We start from the raw sequence: 15,576 nt of genomic DNA on the forward strand, positions 1-15,576 counted from the left end.
GGACATTAGATGAGGTACCCCTTTGGAACCCCAAACCCTTTGTCTTGGTGTCTCTCTTCATGCTACACTGTGTTGTGTTAGTTCACTTCATTTTATTCAATATGCATGCTTTGCTTTTCCACTGGTGAGCCAAAGCATTCTGCCCACCTGCCTCATATGCTGATGCTCTTCCAACCAACCGAGTCATGGACTCTACAAGAGCTCTGAAGGTGTCCGGTGGTGTTTGGCACCAGGACGTTAGCGGCAGACTCTGCAGTTCCTGTAAGTCGTGAGGTGGAGTCGCTGAGGATCTGACCTCTTATTCCAACACATCCCAACGTTGCTGGATTGGGTGGAGATCTGGTGAATCTGGAGGCCAGGTCAACACCCTTAAACTCTTCATCTTGTTTCACAGAGCACATTATCCTGCTGAAAGGTGCCACTTCCATCAGGGTTTATCATTGTCATAAAGAGGTCTACCAGGTCTGCAACGATGATTAGGTGGGTAGCAGACCTGGAACTTCCAACTGGACAGTCCTTCTATAGACTTCCTTTCAGCCTGGCACACCTCCACGCCCTTCCCAACTCACAAACTTGGTAAACCTCTGGATCTCATTCTCTCACAAGACTGCATACCCGCTAATGCTAGTGCCACTCCACTACATACATCTGACTGCTTTTTCATTCACTTCTCTCTGCTCCTCCCCTATTTTTCCACTGCCATTCCTCCCACAGTGCCCTTCGGTCATCACCTCCACTTCGTCTCTGCCACCCATTTCTCTTCCCTGGTCTATTTAGCTCTCCCTCCTCCTGACCACCTCTCCACCCTATTCTCAACTCTGTTCTCTTGCTTTGATGCTTTCTGTCCTCTCTTCACTAGGCCTGCAGGTGAAAGACCCTCCTACCCATGGCTTTCTGAAGCTCCACGCCAAGCTTAGGACCGAGTTTAGAACACCTGAAGGGAAATGGAGGAAGTCAAAAACCCCGGTTGACTTGGATAAGGATCAATCTCTTCACTTCTGCAACTACCAACACTAAGTTTCTTTCTAAACAGGATTAGCAACACTTCTGATTCTCGTAGCGTGTTCTGTTTTCACCTCCCTCCTCAACCCTCCATCACCTCCAACCTCAAACACTATGACTGCTGACGACTTTGCAACATTTGTTCAGGAAAAGATGGCAGTCATCAGCAGTCAATTCTCATCACACCTGACTGCTCCTTCCTGAACACACCACATTGTTCTCCTCCTTCTCATCTTCTTTCCACCACCAATGCCATAACCTGCTCTCTAATTGCCGTACCACCTGCCCCCTTGACCCCGTCCCTTCATACCGTCTGTCCCTCACTCATTTCCGCAGTTACACATTTCATCAACACCTCACTCAGCACAGGCACCTTCTCCTATCTTATATATAAACGTCTACGTGTGGAAGTGTGTGTGTGTCTGTCTGTCCAGCCCAGAGGTGCGAGGCTACAGCATGAAGCTGAAAGAGCCGGCAAGGCGGCCCCAAGTTAACGAGTCGGAAGAAGAAAGAAGTTCGAGGCTACGGCATGAAGCTGAAAGAAAGCGACTCCATCACAAACGTGAAACCGCCGAGGAACAACAAACAAGAAAGAAACTCGCCTAGCCACTTATAGGCAAGGGGGGCGAGCACGTCTGCAAAACGAAACCGCCGACTCTGCACTTCAATTACTTTTCTGACGATTTCAATAGTTTCTAGTAGCTTACATAGCTAGTATTGTATAAACAGGCCCTAATAAATCTTTTAAAAGAAGCCCACCCTCACTTCATCTCACACAGGTCATAACAGACCACTGTGTCCCCTCTACTTTCTCATCCAAAACACTGGAATGTTCCATTTCTTACCACGTTTCTTCTACATACTGCTTGATCCTATGCAGTCAGGATTCAGGACATGCTACGGCAGGCTAGAGCTACCAACATGTCATCTGCCCTCATCCTGCTAGATATCTCCCCTCTGCCTTTGAGACGGTACACCACCAGATCCCTGTTGCCACCTTCTCTGACTTGGCTATTGCTGGGATTGCCCTCAGGTTATTTGAGTCCTGCTTATTAGGCAGATCCTACCATGTGTCTTGGCATGGAGATGGCAAGGGTGCACCAATCAAGCGTGGGGGTTCCCCAAGGATTGGTGTTGGGCCCTCTCCTCTTCTCTTTCTACACCTCCTCACTAGGCAAAACCAGAGTGTCCCATGGTTTTTCTTATTGTTATGCTGATGATACCCCACCGTAAAAGTTGTTCCCTCCACAGGATCACACGGTATCAGCTGGAATCTCTGCGTGTCTCACTGGATGAAGGAACACCATCTACAACTCATCCTGGCAAAGATGGACCTTCTTATTATCCCAGCTCGTCCTTCTATTCATACCTTTATCTCTGTTCAGCTCAGCTCATCATTGCTAACACCCGCCAAGTCAGTACACAACCTTGCGGTGGTGATTGGCGACCAGCTGACCATTTTGTTATGGTCTCTCGGTCTTGCAGATTCACTGTTTACAGAATCCACAAGATCAGATGTATCTGACAGAATATGAAGCACAACTCCTGGTCCAGGCTTTGATCTTGTCGCATATGGACTACAGCAACTCTCTGCTGCTGGGAGTTACCGGCATGTTCCACTGCAGAGGATTTAAAATTCAGTGGCACATCAGCCAAGGCGGGCACATGTCACTCCTCTCTTTAGATCACTACATTGGCTTGGCATTAAGAGCAAATCCTCGACGCTCACCTACAGAGTAGTCAGAGGGTAAGTAGCTATGTATATGGAGATACCTATGACGTCCTCTGCTGCTTCTTAACCATTCAGGTCTGCTGATGAATGAATTGCCTCTGGTGATGCCACCTCTGCATGCTATCAAATCACAGTCCAGGCTCTTATTTTGTGTAGCTGACCACCTTAGTTCAAAATTCTGAGACCCCCCAGTGTGTTTAACAAGCTCTTGTTTGGTAAATTTCTGTATGAGATTAGCTGTTAGGTTTTATTATCTAGGAATTGTCACTTGCTGGCATTTTGTTCTGAGCTCGTCACTTGTGGTGATCAGTTTTGTACCCATGTCCTGCCACACTTGTTCCCAAACAGACCCCAGATTGATGTTTACTCAATTATATTGACCTGTTTTGTAAGTTGGTGTGGATAAATCTGTCTGCTAAGCATTGAATGGCTTTGCAAATATAAATGAGTGACATCACATGCAATCACCAATTCCTTCATGTTTGTCACCCATCGTGGGTGCCTCACAGGTGCGTCTATATCGAAAAATATGGGGATGGATGTGGGCGTGACACTGCCACCAACGCACTTCTTGTTTTCATTAGAATGGAGGAGAACATCCCAGAAGACTAGTGACGTCATTGGCCCCGCCCCTTCCACATCCTCCACTGTAAAACCTCCAGTCAGACAGGAAGTCTTGGATTCTTGTAAGTTGCGATGTGGAACTGCCACAGATTGGACTTGTTGTTCCAACACATTCCACAGATGCTCAACTGGATGGAGATCTGGAGAATTTGGAGGCCGAGGCACCACCTTGAACTCTTCATCATGTTCCACAGGGCAAGTAGAGGAGCTTTCGGGACTTCTTGGTGGCTATTCTGTGGTTTCTGTAATCACGGAATTTAATTAAGGCACTTATTTCATCCTGGTTTCTGACCAAGTTGTAATTTTTTAGCGTCTTTGTATTGCTGTTCTAGGTTTTCTTACTTACTTTCCAGTTTACGATTCTGATTCTTGTTTCAAGTTTCTGGTTTGGTGACACATATCTAGCTCAACATGCGGTGCAACAGAAAACTGGATTCATCAGACCAGACAACCTTCTTCCATTGACTCTGTGTCCACTTCTGATACTTTGTGGTGGACAAGGGGTTAGCAAGGACACAATGACTGGTCCCATACACAGCAGGGTTTGGTGTACTGTGTATCATGACTCATTCACTCAATGAGCATCATTAAATCATCTGCGTTGTGTGCCATGGTAGCGTCTCTGATCGTTTGCTGACCTCATGCATCGATGAGTCTTGGCCACCCAACACGCTATTTGTGGTTTTCCCTCCTTGGACCACGATGGGTAGATACACCATGGCTGACCATGTACACCCCACAAGCCAGTCGGGTCTCTCCAGTCGGCCCATATCGACTATGAATACCTAAAGTTATCTTATGTTCTGTCACACACGTGTGCATGGGAGGCAGCTAGAAGGACCAAAAGAAGGTAATTCCACGCCAGGCCAGGAGGTGGCAGGGTGCATTGAACCTTTTTCTTTAATCTCTGCAGACCTTCCGGTTCTGGCCTCCATGACATCATTTCCAATGAACTGCCATAAAACCCAGACCACTTCCTGCATGAACTCAGTTCTGTTCTGGACTCGATCTGTACACGTCTGTGCAACCAAATCTTACTTTTGTAGCCTTATTCAAGCATAAGGGTGGCTGCCTCAAACCTCTTTTTGTGTCAAGGTCTTTTCATTTTACAGTCGAATATGTCTTTGACATTGGCATGCGTCGTCGTTATGTTATCTCTCTTGTTCTTGTCCCTGCCTTCTGTATCCTGTGTTAAGCACCATTTGTGATGCGCCTGACGCTCAGCAGATGTCACAGCTCTTCCTTTTCTTTTTTCCTATTATAGAGTTGATCATTGATCAATAAACACAATACTTACACTCGATATGTATGTAGCGGGTACCTGGGGGATTATCAATAGACAGGCTTGCAAGGATTGAGCTTTTATTATGATAAACCAGTAAGAAACTCAGCAGAGTTACTTGTCTTTGTGCCATGTGGCTCGACAGAGTCCTTAATTCTTTCGACTTTTCAGAACCTATCAGGTCATAAGCTTTTGATTGAAACCTTAAAGCAGGGTTCTAGACCCAGGAGTTTGAGAGTACATGCCTGTTGCCATGCCATATGTGCTTGATGGTCAGCAGTTGCCACAGCTCTAATTCTTCATCCAATCCTGTAATCTGCTTCTGCAATTTGCTTCACGCTCAGCTGCTGCCGCTCTTCTTTTTCTTTCCACCATGATAAGTTTGTTTCCCTGTCACTTGCTATTAGAAACCCATGAGTGCAGGTCAGTTTGCTTAGGTTGCCACTACCTCACATTTTTCACTCTTTTTTTTTCTTTCTTTCTTTCTGTCATGTCACTTTCTTCACTAGTTTGTCATAGGAAATAAACCAACCCGGGTCATTTTGCCGATGTTGGTGTACCTTAGGATTTGCTGATTAACTAACGTGTATCAAGTCATAAGCTTTTGATTAAGACCAGCAGATGGTGCTTCTTTTCTTCTTGTTCTTCTTCCTATTATGGTCTTCCTCATCAAATCATTAGCCTGTGTGATTTGCTTTACGCACAGCAGATGTCACTGCTCTTCTTTTTCATTCTGCCATGTTAGTTTGTTTGCCAACCCTCGTCAGTTTACTGAGGTTGTCACTACCTCACATATTTCTCAGTACCTGTATGTACTGGGTCATTAGCTTTCAATGAAGACCAAGACCCTGGGGATCTAGCCCCAGGAGTGCCCAGTTGATCATGTGATAGACAGATAGAACCCTAAGCATTTTATAGGGAGATTCCACCCAAAAATGGTAACCATTGCACTTGTTACTAACCCCTCATTGTTTATAGTGTCATCAGGGCCAGCTTGGGCTTTTTTGCTGCCCCAAGGTAAAAGTGAAAATGTCACACCCAAAGCATGGAGTCTTGGAGGTAATTGCTACACACATATTTGCAGATTGCAGAGCAGTGGGGTGTGATAATTCACTTTGAGGTTTTATGCGAGATGTCACCACTTAGTGATTTGGGAACACAAGACACTCAATTTTTTTCATAAAACGGGATGGGGGGCTACATTTGGCATGTGGACACTCCATCATTTCAATGAACTGGGGGTGTAGGTGGCCCTTGGTGGGTCTGGTGCTCACCCAGAATACCCTGATGGTAGATCTGCCGCCGAGTATAAAGTTAATTAAATGCTGTCCCCAGGCGACTGCCTAGTTTGCCTACATGGTACAGCCCGCCAGTCCTGAGTGACACAATAGGATGGTCCAAAACAAAAAAAAAAAAAACAACGACTAAGAGATTCAAGTTCTCCACAAGGCTAGTTTTATTCTTTCTCACATTTCTAACAAACACAGAAATTGTTAATGAAAATAAACATTTAGAGGTCGCTCCATTTTTATGTCACCTGAACTGAACAGCAGACGACTGTTCCACACTTGACTGGCACTGTCTTTGACGAAGCTGAGATGGTTTGCGACCAATCGAAGAACAAACCGTTTCTGTTCCTCTTCCTTCCTTGTCCCTTTCGATGAGATGTTTTCCTATTCTTGCTGTGACGTTCATTACCGTCACGCGTTCCGAGAGTTCACAGAATTCACCAAAAACTGGACCATCTGTCCCCCTCTTCTGTTGGTTTCCTTACAAATGTCTGCGACCTTCCCTCGCCTTGTTCCATCAGGACATCAAATAAGGAAGTTGTTCTTTCCGTTATCAGATGCTCCAATGCCTAAAAAGACTGCGCCACAGGCCACCTCCTACCTCTCAGGCAGGTCTTCCCTTCATTTTAATGGTGAAATGGAGGAACGGCAACCAGTCGGGTCCACGCGGTAGGCCTTGCTGTGGATAAATGAGACTTTGGCTTTCCAAGCATCCAGTTCTCTGGGGCAGATCTTAAAGTAGACGAAGCCACATTAGTTCAATAACTGCTGTTACTGCTGCGACTTATCATTTGTGAAGTTTTCGACAATTTATCGACGACGGACGTTACCAGAGGCTTCTAAAAATAAACTACAAATAAAATGAAAACTCCTACGTAATACTAGAATGTTCTGGAAACTTCCACTTCTGCTCATATGGATATTTGAGTTTGTTCCCTTTGGCTCCCTAACCCTAACCCTAACCATAGCTATTCAAAAAAACATCCTGAAATGTTCAGGTTCGTAGGTCATCACAAAAATGAGAGATGAAACCAGCAGATGAAGCCTGGTTCTTCAAATCGGATCCTGAGTCAAAACAGCAGAACATGGCCTGGTCTGAAAAAGGAGCACCACCATCAGGGTGATGTTTAAAACTTCTTCCCTCATCAAGGAGTCACGGCCACCATCCCAGTTGACAAAGGCCAGATCGTGTCATCAGACGTCTACGCAGAGAAAGGTTTGGCTGTACCTTCCCAAAACCTCAAGAAAGGTCGCTCCAAGTTGAACAACTGGTTCCTTCACCGGGCCAAGACTCCTGCGCTTCAAGACACCAAGACCATCCTCTTCACTGGGGTCTCTGGGATCAACCTTTGGGATGTCCCACCCTACTCGGCTTGTGATGACTGGCTGTTTCCCCACAATCAGTGCTACAAGGATTGAGAAGACGTGATCAGGGCAGTGAAAGAAGACCTGGCAAAGCTACAAAAAGAGGATATTCAGATTGCAAACGTGCATTGAAGTCAGCGATGGTTACATGGAGAAGAAGACAATGAAAATGGTTTCTGAGGAAAAACACGTGGGGGGGTCACCTCGTTTATTTTTATGAAAGCGAATGGACGTTTAGAACCTTCATCGTAGAATGGTCTCGGGACTCCACCTTATTACTAGAATGTTCTTGAAACTTCAACGTAAATACTAGAATAATATGGAAACCTCCACACACTACATGGAATGTTCTGGAAAGAACATCTTACTACTGGAATGTTGCCGAAACTTCTAATCAATTCTAGAATATTCCGGAAACCTCCAGTTTCTTCTATGCAGAATGTTGTGGGAACTCCACCTTAGTACTAGAATGTTCTTCAAAGTTGTACTTACTACTAGATTATTCCAGAAACTTCCACTTTCTTCTACGTAGATTCTTGTGGGAACTCCACCTTAGCACTGGAATGTTCTTCAAAGTTGTACTTACTACTAGAATATTCCAGAAACCTCCACTTACTATGGGGAATGTTCTGTGAACTCTATCTTACCGCTAGAACGTTAATGTTCTTGAACCATCTAGTTAAAACCAGCATAATCTGGAAACCTCTACTTACTCTGCTACTGTAGAATGTTGTGGACACTCCACCTCAGTCGTCGAATGTTCTCTGTTTCGTTATTTTTATTGTTTACTAATCGCTTCGCTGGTTAAGGACCCCGTCCAAGAGTTCGCAGGAAGTAAGACCATAAATAAAATGTGCAGAATGGAGCGACCTCTAAATGTTTCTCAATCAGGCCAAAATTTCAATGGTAAGCCAGCAATCCCGAACGGGTAAAGATAAGCCTTGTGGAGAAATGACTCTACGGACATCAGCTCTTTGCATTGGTTTATGGACCACCCAAGTGGCACAAGGGTGGCCCTGTAAGTAGAACGGGGTGCAGGTGGATGGCACCACTTGCCATGTTACGGCGACATACAGCCACTGGCATTTCAAAGGCTTGTTCTTCTCATCCATCCACAACTTCCAGATCACCCACAAGGCCATGGTGGCTCAACGGTATGGACAGCCAAGCGCCCCGAATACTGACCTGAGGGACTGCAGCATGCTCAGCCGCCTTCTCTTCAGAGATTCCTGGATTTCTCTCATCTCGGTCAGGTCTCTCTGCACAGCTTCAGGGGTCTGCAACTGCTGACCGCTTAGAAACCTCCTAAAAAACAAGAGGACATCATGGATTTGTTTTTTGGAAAACACTTCCACCATAAAGCCAAGAGTGCTTTGGGATGACTTCAATTTGAAAGGTGCTATAGAAAAGAAAGAAAGGCCACGGGTTCAAATTTCAACACCAAGTCCCTGTGTGGGCCTCACCTGCCACTGTGCATGCTGGGAAAATACTGAAACACATGCAGTGCTTTATTTTCAAAGGCGCTATATACATCACATGGTTCACTGTCAGAATCACATGAACTCTACCCCTATATTGCTTTACTTTGAAAGGCACTATATAAAAAAAATTCAGAGAGGCATTAAAGACATTAAGTGAACCCACAAAGCACTTTATGTTGAAAGGCACTACATAAACTGCCATGGTTTATTTTCAGAAAAACGAGAACTGTATCCCTAGAGTAGAGAATGAGGTTTGCCATAAAAGGCGCTATATAAAATCACAGCCCTGTCTACCTGTAAGTCTCACAAAGTCAAGGTGAAGACACACAGAAACTGTACTGTAACTATTAGGGGCCAGTGACCCCAACAGAAAGGCGCTATAGTAAATAATCAATCCTGAGTGCTGACTGAGCATTGTTATGTTATATAGCACCTTGTAATTTTGAACTTGACTTGGCTGCTGCACTTCTTATTTTATCTCATTGTGGACGGCTGGAAGCAAATCCACTGTATCTGTAAAAAGTACTTCAGAATGAGGCCTGCTATACAAGGCGCTATATAAAATGAGAGCCCACTCCCCCTATAAGTCTGGCACAGTTACTACATGTGTCAAGGTGAAGATGCACAGAAACTGTACTGGAATAATTAGGCACCAGTGCCCCCTTAGAGAAAGGCGCTATATGTAACAGATAGTATCATACAGGTGGGGAGCGTGCAGGTGCCACATTAATGGTGCCCACCTTCAGCTCGTGTGCTTACTTGAATTCCTCCACAGCCGTCTGGCTCTTGTACACCTTCCAGTCGTGCAGCCGCTCTTTCCACCTCAGGTGCTGCGTTTGCTCCATCTTCAGGTTCGACTCCAACAGGTTCATGTGCAGCTTCCCCAGAGCCCTCCGATTAGCCAAGAAGGCCTGATTGATCATCTGATTGAAATGCAAAAACGTTAAGTGGCATCACTGCAGGGGGCAGTAAAGGCTGTGGTAGAGGCGCGCTCGGTCTTACCATAGACTCTTTGTGAATTAGGCGATGGATGTCAAAAGGCATCAGAAAGGAAATTTCTTCCAGGGTCTTGGTGTAGCGCTTCAGCACCTCTGCCACCTATGAAGAGACGCACATGCGGACACGGGCATCAAAGGGACAGCACACTTTTGAAAAAACTAACAGTGAGCTCCAGTTTACCAGTAGGCACCTTTTGGGCTCTCTCGCACTCGTAATGGGTGAAGGTTTTATCCAGTTCTTCAATCCACTCTCTGCGCTTCAGTGTTTGCTGGGACACGCAATCCCATAATTCACAGAGACCCTGGGGAAAGAAAAAAAAAAAAAAGAGATGACCATCTGACGAAATCATCCAATGGCTGGGCAGACGTCAGGAGTCGATTGTGTGATTTCAAGGTCAGTGGGGAGCATCGAGGAGAGTCGCACCACGGACCCCACAGGCATCCACCTCCTCCATGAGGATCAACCCAGGGAGTGGCATCAGTGCCCCAGTGGCCAGTGGGCACAGCGCCACCTGCTGTTTGTAGTGCAAAATAAGTTCTCCACCCCCATTGGTGATTTGACTTATTAGTACCTTGTTTAGAACGGTCCTCAGCTTGGTCTTCCTAGGCATTTATTCCATTTTTTTTTTTGTTTTACCTATTATAGAGTATTGTGAAAAAGTATTTGCCCCCCTTCCTGATATTCTTAATATCAAAGGTTTTCTCAACCCGTCAAAGGGACACCAGCTTAAGTTAAAAATAAATAAATAAAAAAAAATGGAAGGGGGTGAGTACCCCACATGTACAGCATAGGGGGAAAACCTGCACATCAATAAATACTTTTACTATTGGGCTCGTTACGCCAAAGGTGGGCGACCCCCCCCCCCAACTCATAACACATTTACCATGATTTTTCAACATGTTTATCACCAAGCTTGCCCCCCTACCCCAGTTCCACATATTCTTTGATATTACATAAAGGTGAATATATAGTGCTGTGATAAAGTATTTGCCCCCTTCTTGGTTACCTGTTTTTTGCTTACTCATAACACTTAACTGCTGCTGATCTCCAAACAATTCCTAAGGTCATGACCTCGGGGTAACTGGTGAAGAGTTAAAAGGTGGTCTCGATGGCCATTTTGTATCCAAGATTGGACCGAACTTTGCAAGTCACTTTACTTGATATTCAGATTACTGGTTATTGAAACAAAGCTCTGCCTTGTGATTCACGATTTGGCTCTGATGTTCCCTCTTTACGACTTTTGGTTTTGGTCTTCGCTTTGCCCTGACTCCACTCCTTCTCCTGTAGCCCCTGAATGGTCTTGCCCTTTCTGTAGGCAATACATAGGAGAGGCTTCTGGTGTTGAGGATCTTTGGAATTTGTCTGCCTTTTAGATGGACCTATTTTTGTTCCTGTCTTATTTTAGGAAAACTTTTGGAACCTTCCTTAATAAATGCTTAAACATTAGAGAAACTTTCTTTTGGCTTCTTATTGCTTTTCCTCTGATCATTTTTGTGGGCATTTAGCATTTTAAAGTTTAAAAGCCGTTGTCCCATTTTTTTTTTTTTAGATGGGGCCTGTGCAGGCCACAAGCCTGCCATTTGAGTTTGGGGCTAGCCTGCCTGAGGTGAAGCCTTTTTCCATCATTTCAGACCTGTGAGGCATGTAGGTCTGGCCTTCGTTAGTTTGCTTTTTTTAAGGTCTGCACCCATTTGGAGATTTTTGCATACCATAATCAATAGGGGCAAAAGCTTCAGATTTTTGAAAAATCGAGATCTTTGTTTTTCAACCGATCTCGACATTCATACCGAAAAAAATCCATATCTCGATGATGGGTGTGTGTCTTTCTGTCACAGTTTGTTGAGGACGGACTCAAACTTAAACAGCTGGACGGAAAAACACAAAACTCAAAATGAGATGACGATGTGCTGATTGGTTTTTGAGCCAAATCGTGCCAAGCGAAAGAGGCCCTCTAGAGGAACCCTCAAATGCCGTAATTCTTAGGGTTGCCAGACGTCCCTTATATATGGGACATGTCACATATTTGATAATTTCGTCCCATGTTCCGTACTGACCTTTCAGGGACACCCAATTGTCCAGTACAGTGGAACCTCGGTACAATGTACAAATCGGTTTACGACCAAAAAGTTTGCCAAACTTTTGCATCTGTTCACGACCACACACTCGGTATACGAACAAGCCAGTTTCCCTTTAGGTTTGTACGTGTTCAGTCTCTCCCTGTGCATTTCCTGTGCAGCGAGCGAGTGAGCAAGAGAGAGAGAGAGACACACACACAGGCGCACGAGAGAGACACTCGCACACACGACAGAAAGCGAGCGAGCGAGAGAGAGAGCTGGACGCATAAGGTAGAGAAGGCAGTTAAAGAATGCACTGGGCTTGTTTTTGTTTTCAGTTCGGTTTACAGCGATCGGTTCGTAGCGTGCATTGTTGCAATGTTACTTTTCTTCGTGGTTTATTAAATTACGGATTTTTCAAATGTTCATTTTTTTCCCCGTGCTTAAAACTCATTAAAAAAATTGTTTTTAGCGAGCAGTTCGTATACGGCGCTATAGCGCGAACTATTGCAGTATTAGTTTTCTCTGTTGTTCAAGGTTTTCTCAGTGTTATTCAATGTTTTTATATTTAGTTTACTATTACGCTGTGCATTCTATGGTATAATGAACTATATTTGTGCTTAAAAACATAAAAAAAAAATATTTACATACAGCTTGTACGATCTGGAACGGATTAATTATACTTACATACAATCCTATGGGGGAAATTACTTCGGTTCACGACCAAATCGGGTTACGACCAGAGTTTTGGAACAAATCATGGTCGTGAACCGAGGTTCCACTGTATTTAGTTCATTTTCAAATTTCGTAATACAAATATCTTTTTACTACCTTCTTACAGTACTTAGTTGTAACTTTATAAGTAATTATACTTTCTTTTCTCAGATTCTCTTGTTGAAAATAACCCAACTGTAATGAAGAAACTCGTGTTTGCTGCCTGTTTGCAAGTTGTTCAGTTGCTGTGGTTGGCTGAGGACAGCGACACTCTTACCGTTCTGCTCTCCCCCCGCGCTGCTGTGCACTTCTGGATCAGCATTACAACATTCAGTGACTGTCAACAAAGTGGGTTGTTACGACTTGCCACAGCCCACTTGCCTGTATTAAATAATATTATTTCTCTGTTGTGTCTATTAAATAAATATTTTCAAATGATTTGACTTTTACAGAATTTTTTTTAGCTTGTATTAAATAATTTTTAAATGATTTTACTTTTGTTTTCCTCCTAACCCATTAAAATCCTTGCTTTATGTCTCTACTTTTATATAATATATATTGGTCTGGGTGTGTAGGGGGCATGTATAAATCTCTATATATAATCTTCATTTAGATCTTGATCTTTGTTTGTCTGCGAATGAATTAGAAGTAGCAGCACTAGATGGCAGTAGAGAGACAGCTAAAACATAGGCATTGCATTAAGAATCTCCTCCAGGCTTATACTACTGAAGACTGTAGTACTCCAGTCACACCTCAAAACACAGACATTCAAACTAAACAAATTGTTTGCTTTAAATTAACTAATCTTTATATATAATCTTCATTTGGATCTTGATCTTTGTTTATCCACGAATACCACGCATGCGTAGACCACCTTCCAGTTTAGTACGTTGTTGTTACTCACGGATGTCAACAATGTGCCGGAATAACGAAAGGGGTGGTGGACAGTGTTACGCTGGTTAGCTCCTGAGGCCTGGTTAGAGAATGAGATTGCCGAAGATAAAAGGTACGTGCCTACGTAACATATGAATGAAAGAAAGACAGTGGGTAAAATGAATGACAACGTAACAGCGCGTTCCGGAAATTATTATTGTTACGTTGTAGCCGGTGAGTGCTGCGCGTCTCACAGTTGTACCGTGGCTTGCTCACATGTCAGTGAAGTGATCCCTATTTATGCTTTAAAGAGCCTGGATACCTATGTGTCCCCCTTTTATAACCATTGCTCCGTGTATATTGCCTTACTCTTTGGATTGCCACAAAGCAACCTGCGAGATTGGAGAAAGGTTGAGAAGAGATCGTGAGAGGAAACGACAGCGTCATGAAAACGAGACGGACTGTGAACGGAGAGAAGCAGAAATGCTCCTACACCACCACATAATTACTATTTGGACAGTGATTCCGAGTAGGCCGTTCCTATTGAATCAATGTCCAAGGGTTTTCTTTTGTAATTTTGTTTCCCTTATAAAAAATCATAATGCTGTGCGACGAAGGGCCCAGTTCACGACTGGCAGCCGCGTTTAAACAGGGAGCCCTTCACAGACAACTTTAACACGCGCAACGTAGTTGGGCGCACATGGCTAGTGTATATATATATAGTAATATAGAGAGAGAGTTTAAGAGTGTCCCGTATTTCTAATTTTCTAATCTGGCAACCCTAATAATTCTGCAGTTTCTTATGAATTATTCTTCTCAATTGCTATCGCAATGAACTCTTTTATGATCAGAAAGATCAGCATCAGAGCTGTAAATATGACTGAAATGTTATCGAACAGTTCAAGTAACTTGCTTCCGAAGGCGCAAAGCCTACTGACGCTCACATCCAAATTTTTCTGTGTGTGGCCACCTACCACCATGCCCCCCTCTAAGGTATTATTTACAATCTAAATCAGTGGTTCCCAAAGTGTGCGCCGGTTACTCACAGGGGCACCGCAAAATATTACAAAATTTTCATAATTTTATTTCCGTCTTCAATTCAACGTGCTAGGACGCGACATCTGGCAGAGCTGGTGCAAACCAGTAACTCACTTAGTAAGAACTGTTAATGGTTGCTAGATGGCGCTCTACAATAATTAGGTTTCTTGATTGCTTAAGTAATTTGTCGAGCTTTCTCAGTAATTTGTGTTTGTATATATAAATTGGTGTCGGTTTTGCGCAGTCTTAGTGTTGAATTAGTTTTCAGAGATTGTGTCAACTGGATATTGTTGTGATCAAGTCAAGTGAAGTTTTTGAAGTATTTCTTCTCGTATGTATTTTTAAAAATAAAGAGAATGAAAATAAAGAGGGCACACCGTCAACCAGAGTGTGAGAAGCGCAAATATCGAAAATATGATGACAGTTATTTGGACTTTGGTTTTATGTTGACAGAAGTCAATGGTGAAGAGAGGTCACAGTGTGCACTGTGTATGAAAGTTCTGGCACCGGAGTGCCTGCTACCAAGTAAGATGAAACATCATTTAGAAACCAATCATCCCAGCATGGTGCCTACTTTACCAAAAAGTTAAATCAAAAAAAAGGTTGTTTTTATAAGCAGGCATCAATACCAAGCAATGCATTGCTGGCATCTTACAAGGTGGCACATAGAATCGCGCTGAGTTCTCTCATTCATGCTGGCTGGCAGACTGGCTCGTCCCCTTTCTTTCACTCCAATGCTGCACTCTCACTCTCCAAGCCTTTTTTTCCTTTTCGTCTTTTGATTTTTTTTTCCTCTCCTTCTGTGCCAGCTTGTTCTTTTATGGCTCCGTGGGTTCAGCGTCTCAATCGTGTACCGCAGGAAGCCAATTAAGCAATTGAGAACGATCGGACCCTCAAGTGCAGGTGCGACTTGCCCCAATTACTGCATCAACTGTGAATTTCCCCTTGGGATTAATAAAGTATCTATCTATCTATCTATCTATCTATCTATCTATCTATCTATCTATCTATCTATCTATCTATCTATCTATCTATCTATCTATCTATCTATCTATCTATCTATCAACTCCACGATCGCACCCACAGAGACTGACACGGTGAATGGATTATTTAAAAGCTGCCA

General features: G+C 43.8%; 1 protein-coding gene across 1 annotated transcript in view; it reads right to left on the reverse strand.

Annotated features, from left to right (window-relative positions):
* ccdc180 (coiled-coil domain containing 180) overlaps window positions 1–15,576 on the reverse strand; it is a 114,270-nt gene that overhangs the window by 67,000 nt on the left and 31,694 nt on the right. The window contains exons 7-10 of the mRNA XM_028809082.2: window positions 9,965–10,075; window positions 9,778–9,873; window positions 9,535–9,698; window positions 8,480–8,599 (exon numbers count right to left, since the gene is read on the reverse strand). Coding sequence (XP_028664915.1) covers window positions 8,480–8,599; window positions 9,535–9,698; window positions 9,778–9,873; window positions 9,965–10,075 — 491 coding nt within the window. The remainder of the gene's footprint in view (window positions 1–8,479; window positions 8,600–9,534; window positions 9,699–9,777; window positions 9,874–9,964; window positions 10,076–15,576) is intronic.

Source organism: Erpetoichthys calabaricus, chromosome 9, assembly GCF_900747795.2.
Source record: "Erpetoichthys calabaricus chromosome 9, fErpCal1.3, whole genome shotgun sequence".
NCBI lineage: Eukaryota > Metazoa > Chordata > Cladistia > Polypteriformes > Polypteridae > Erpetoichthys > Erpetoichthys calabaricus.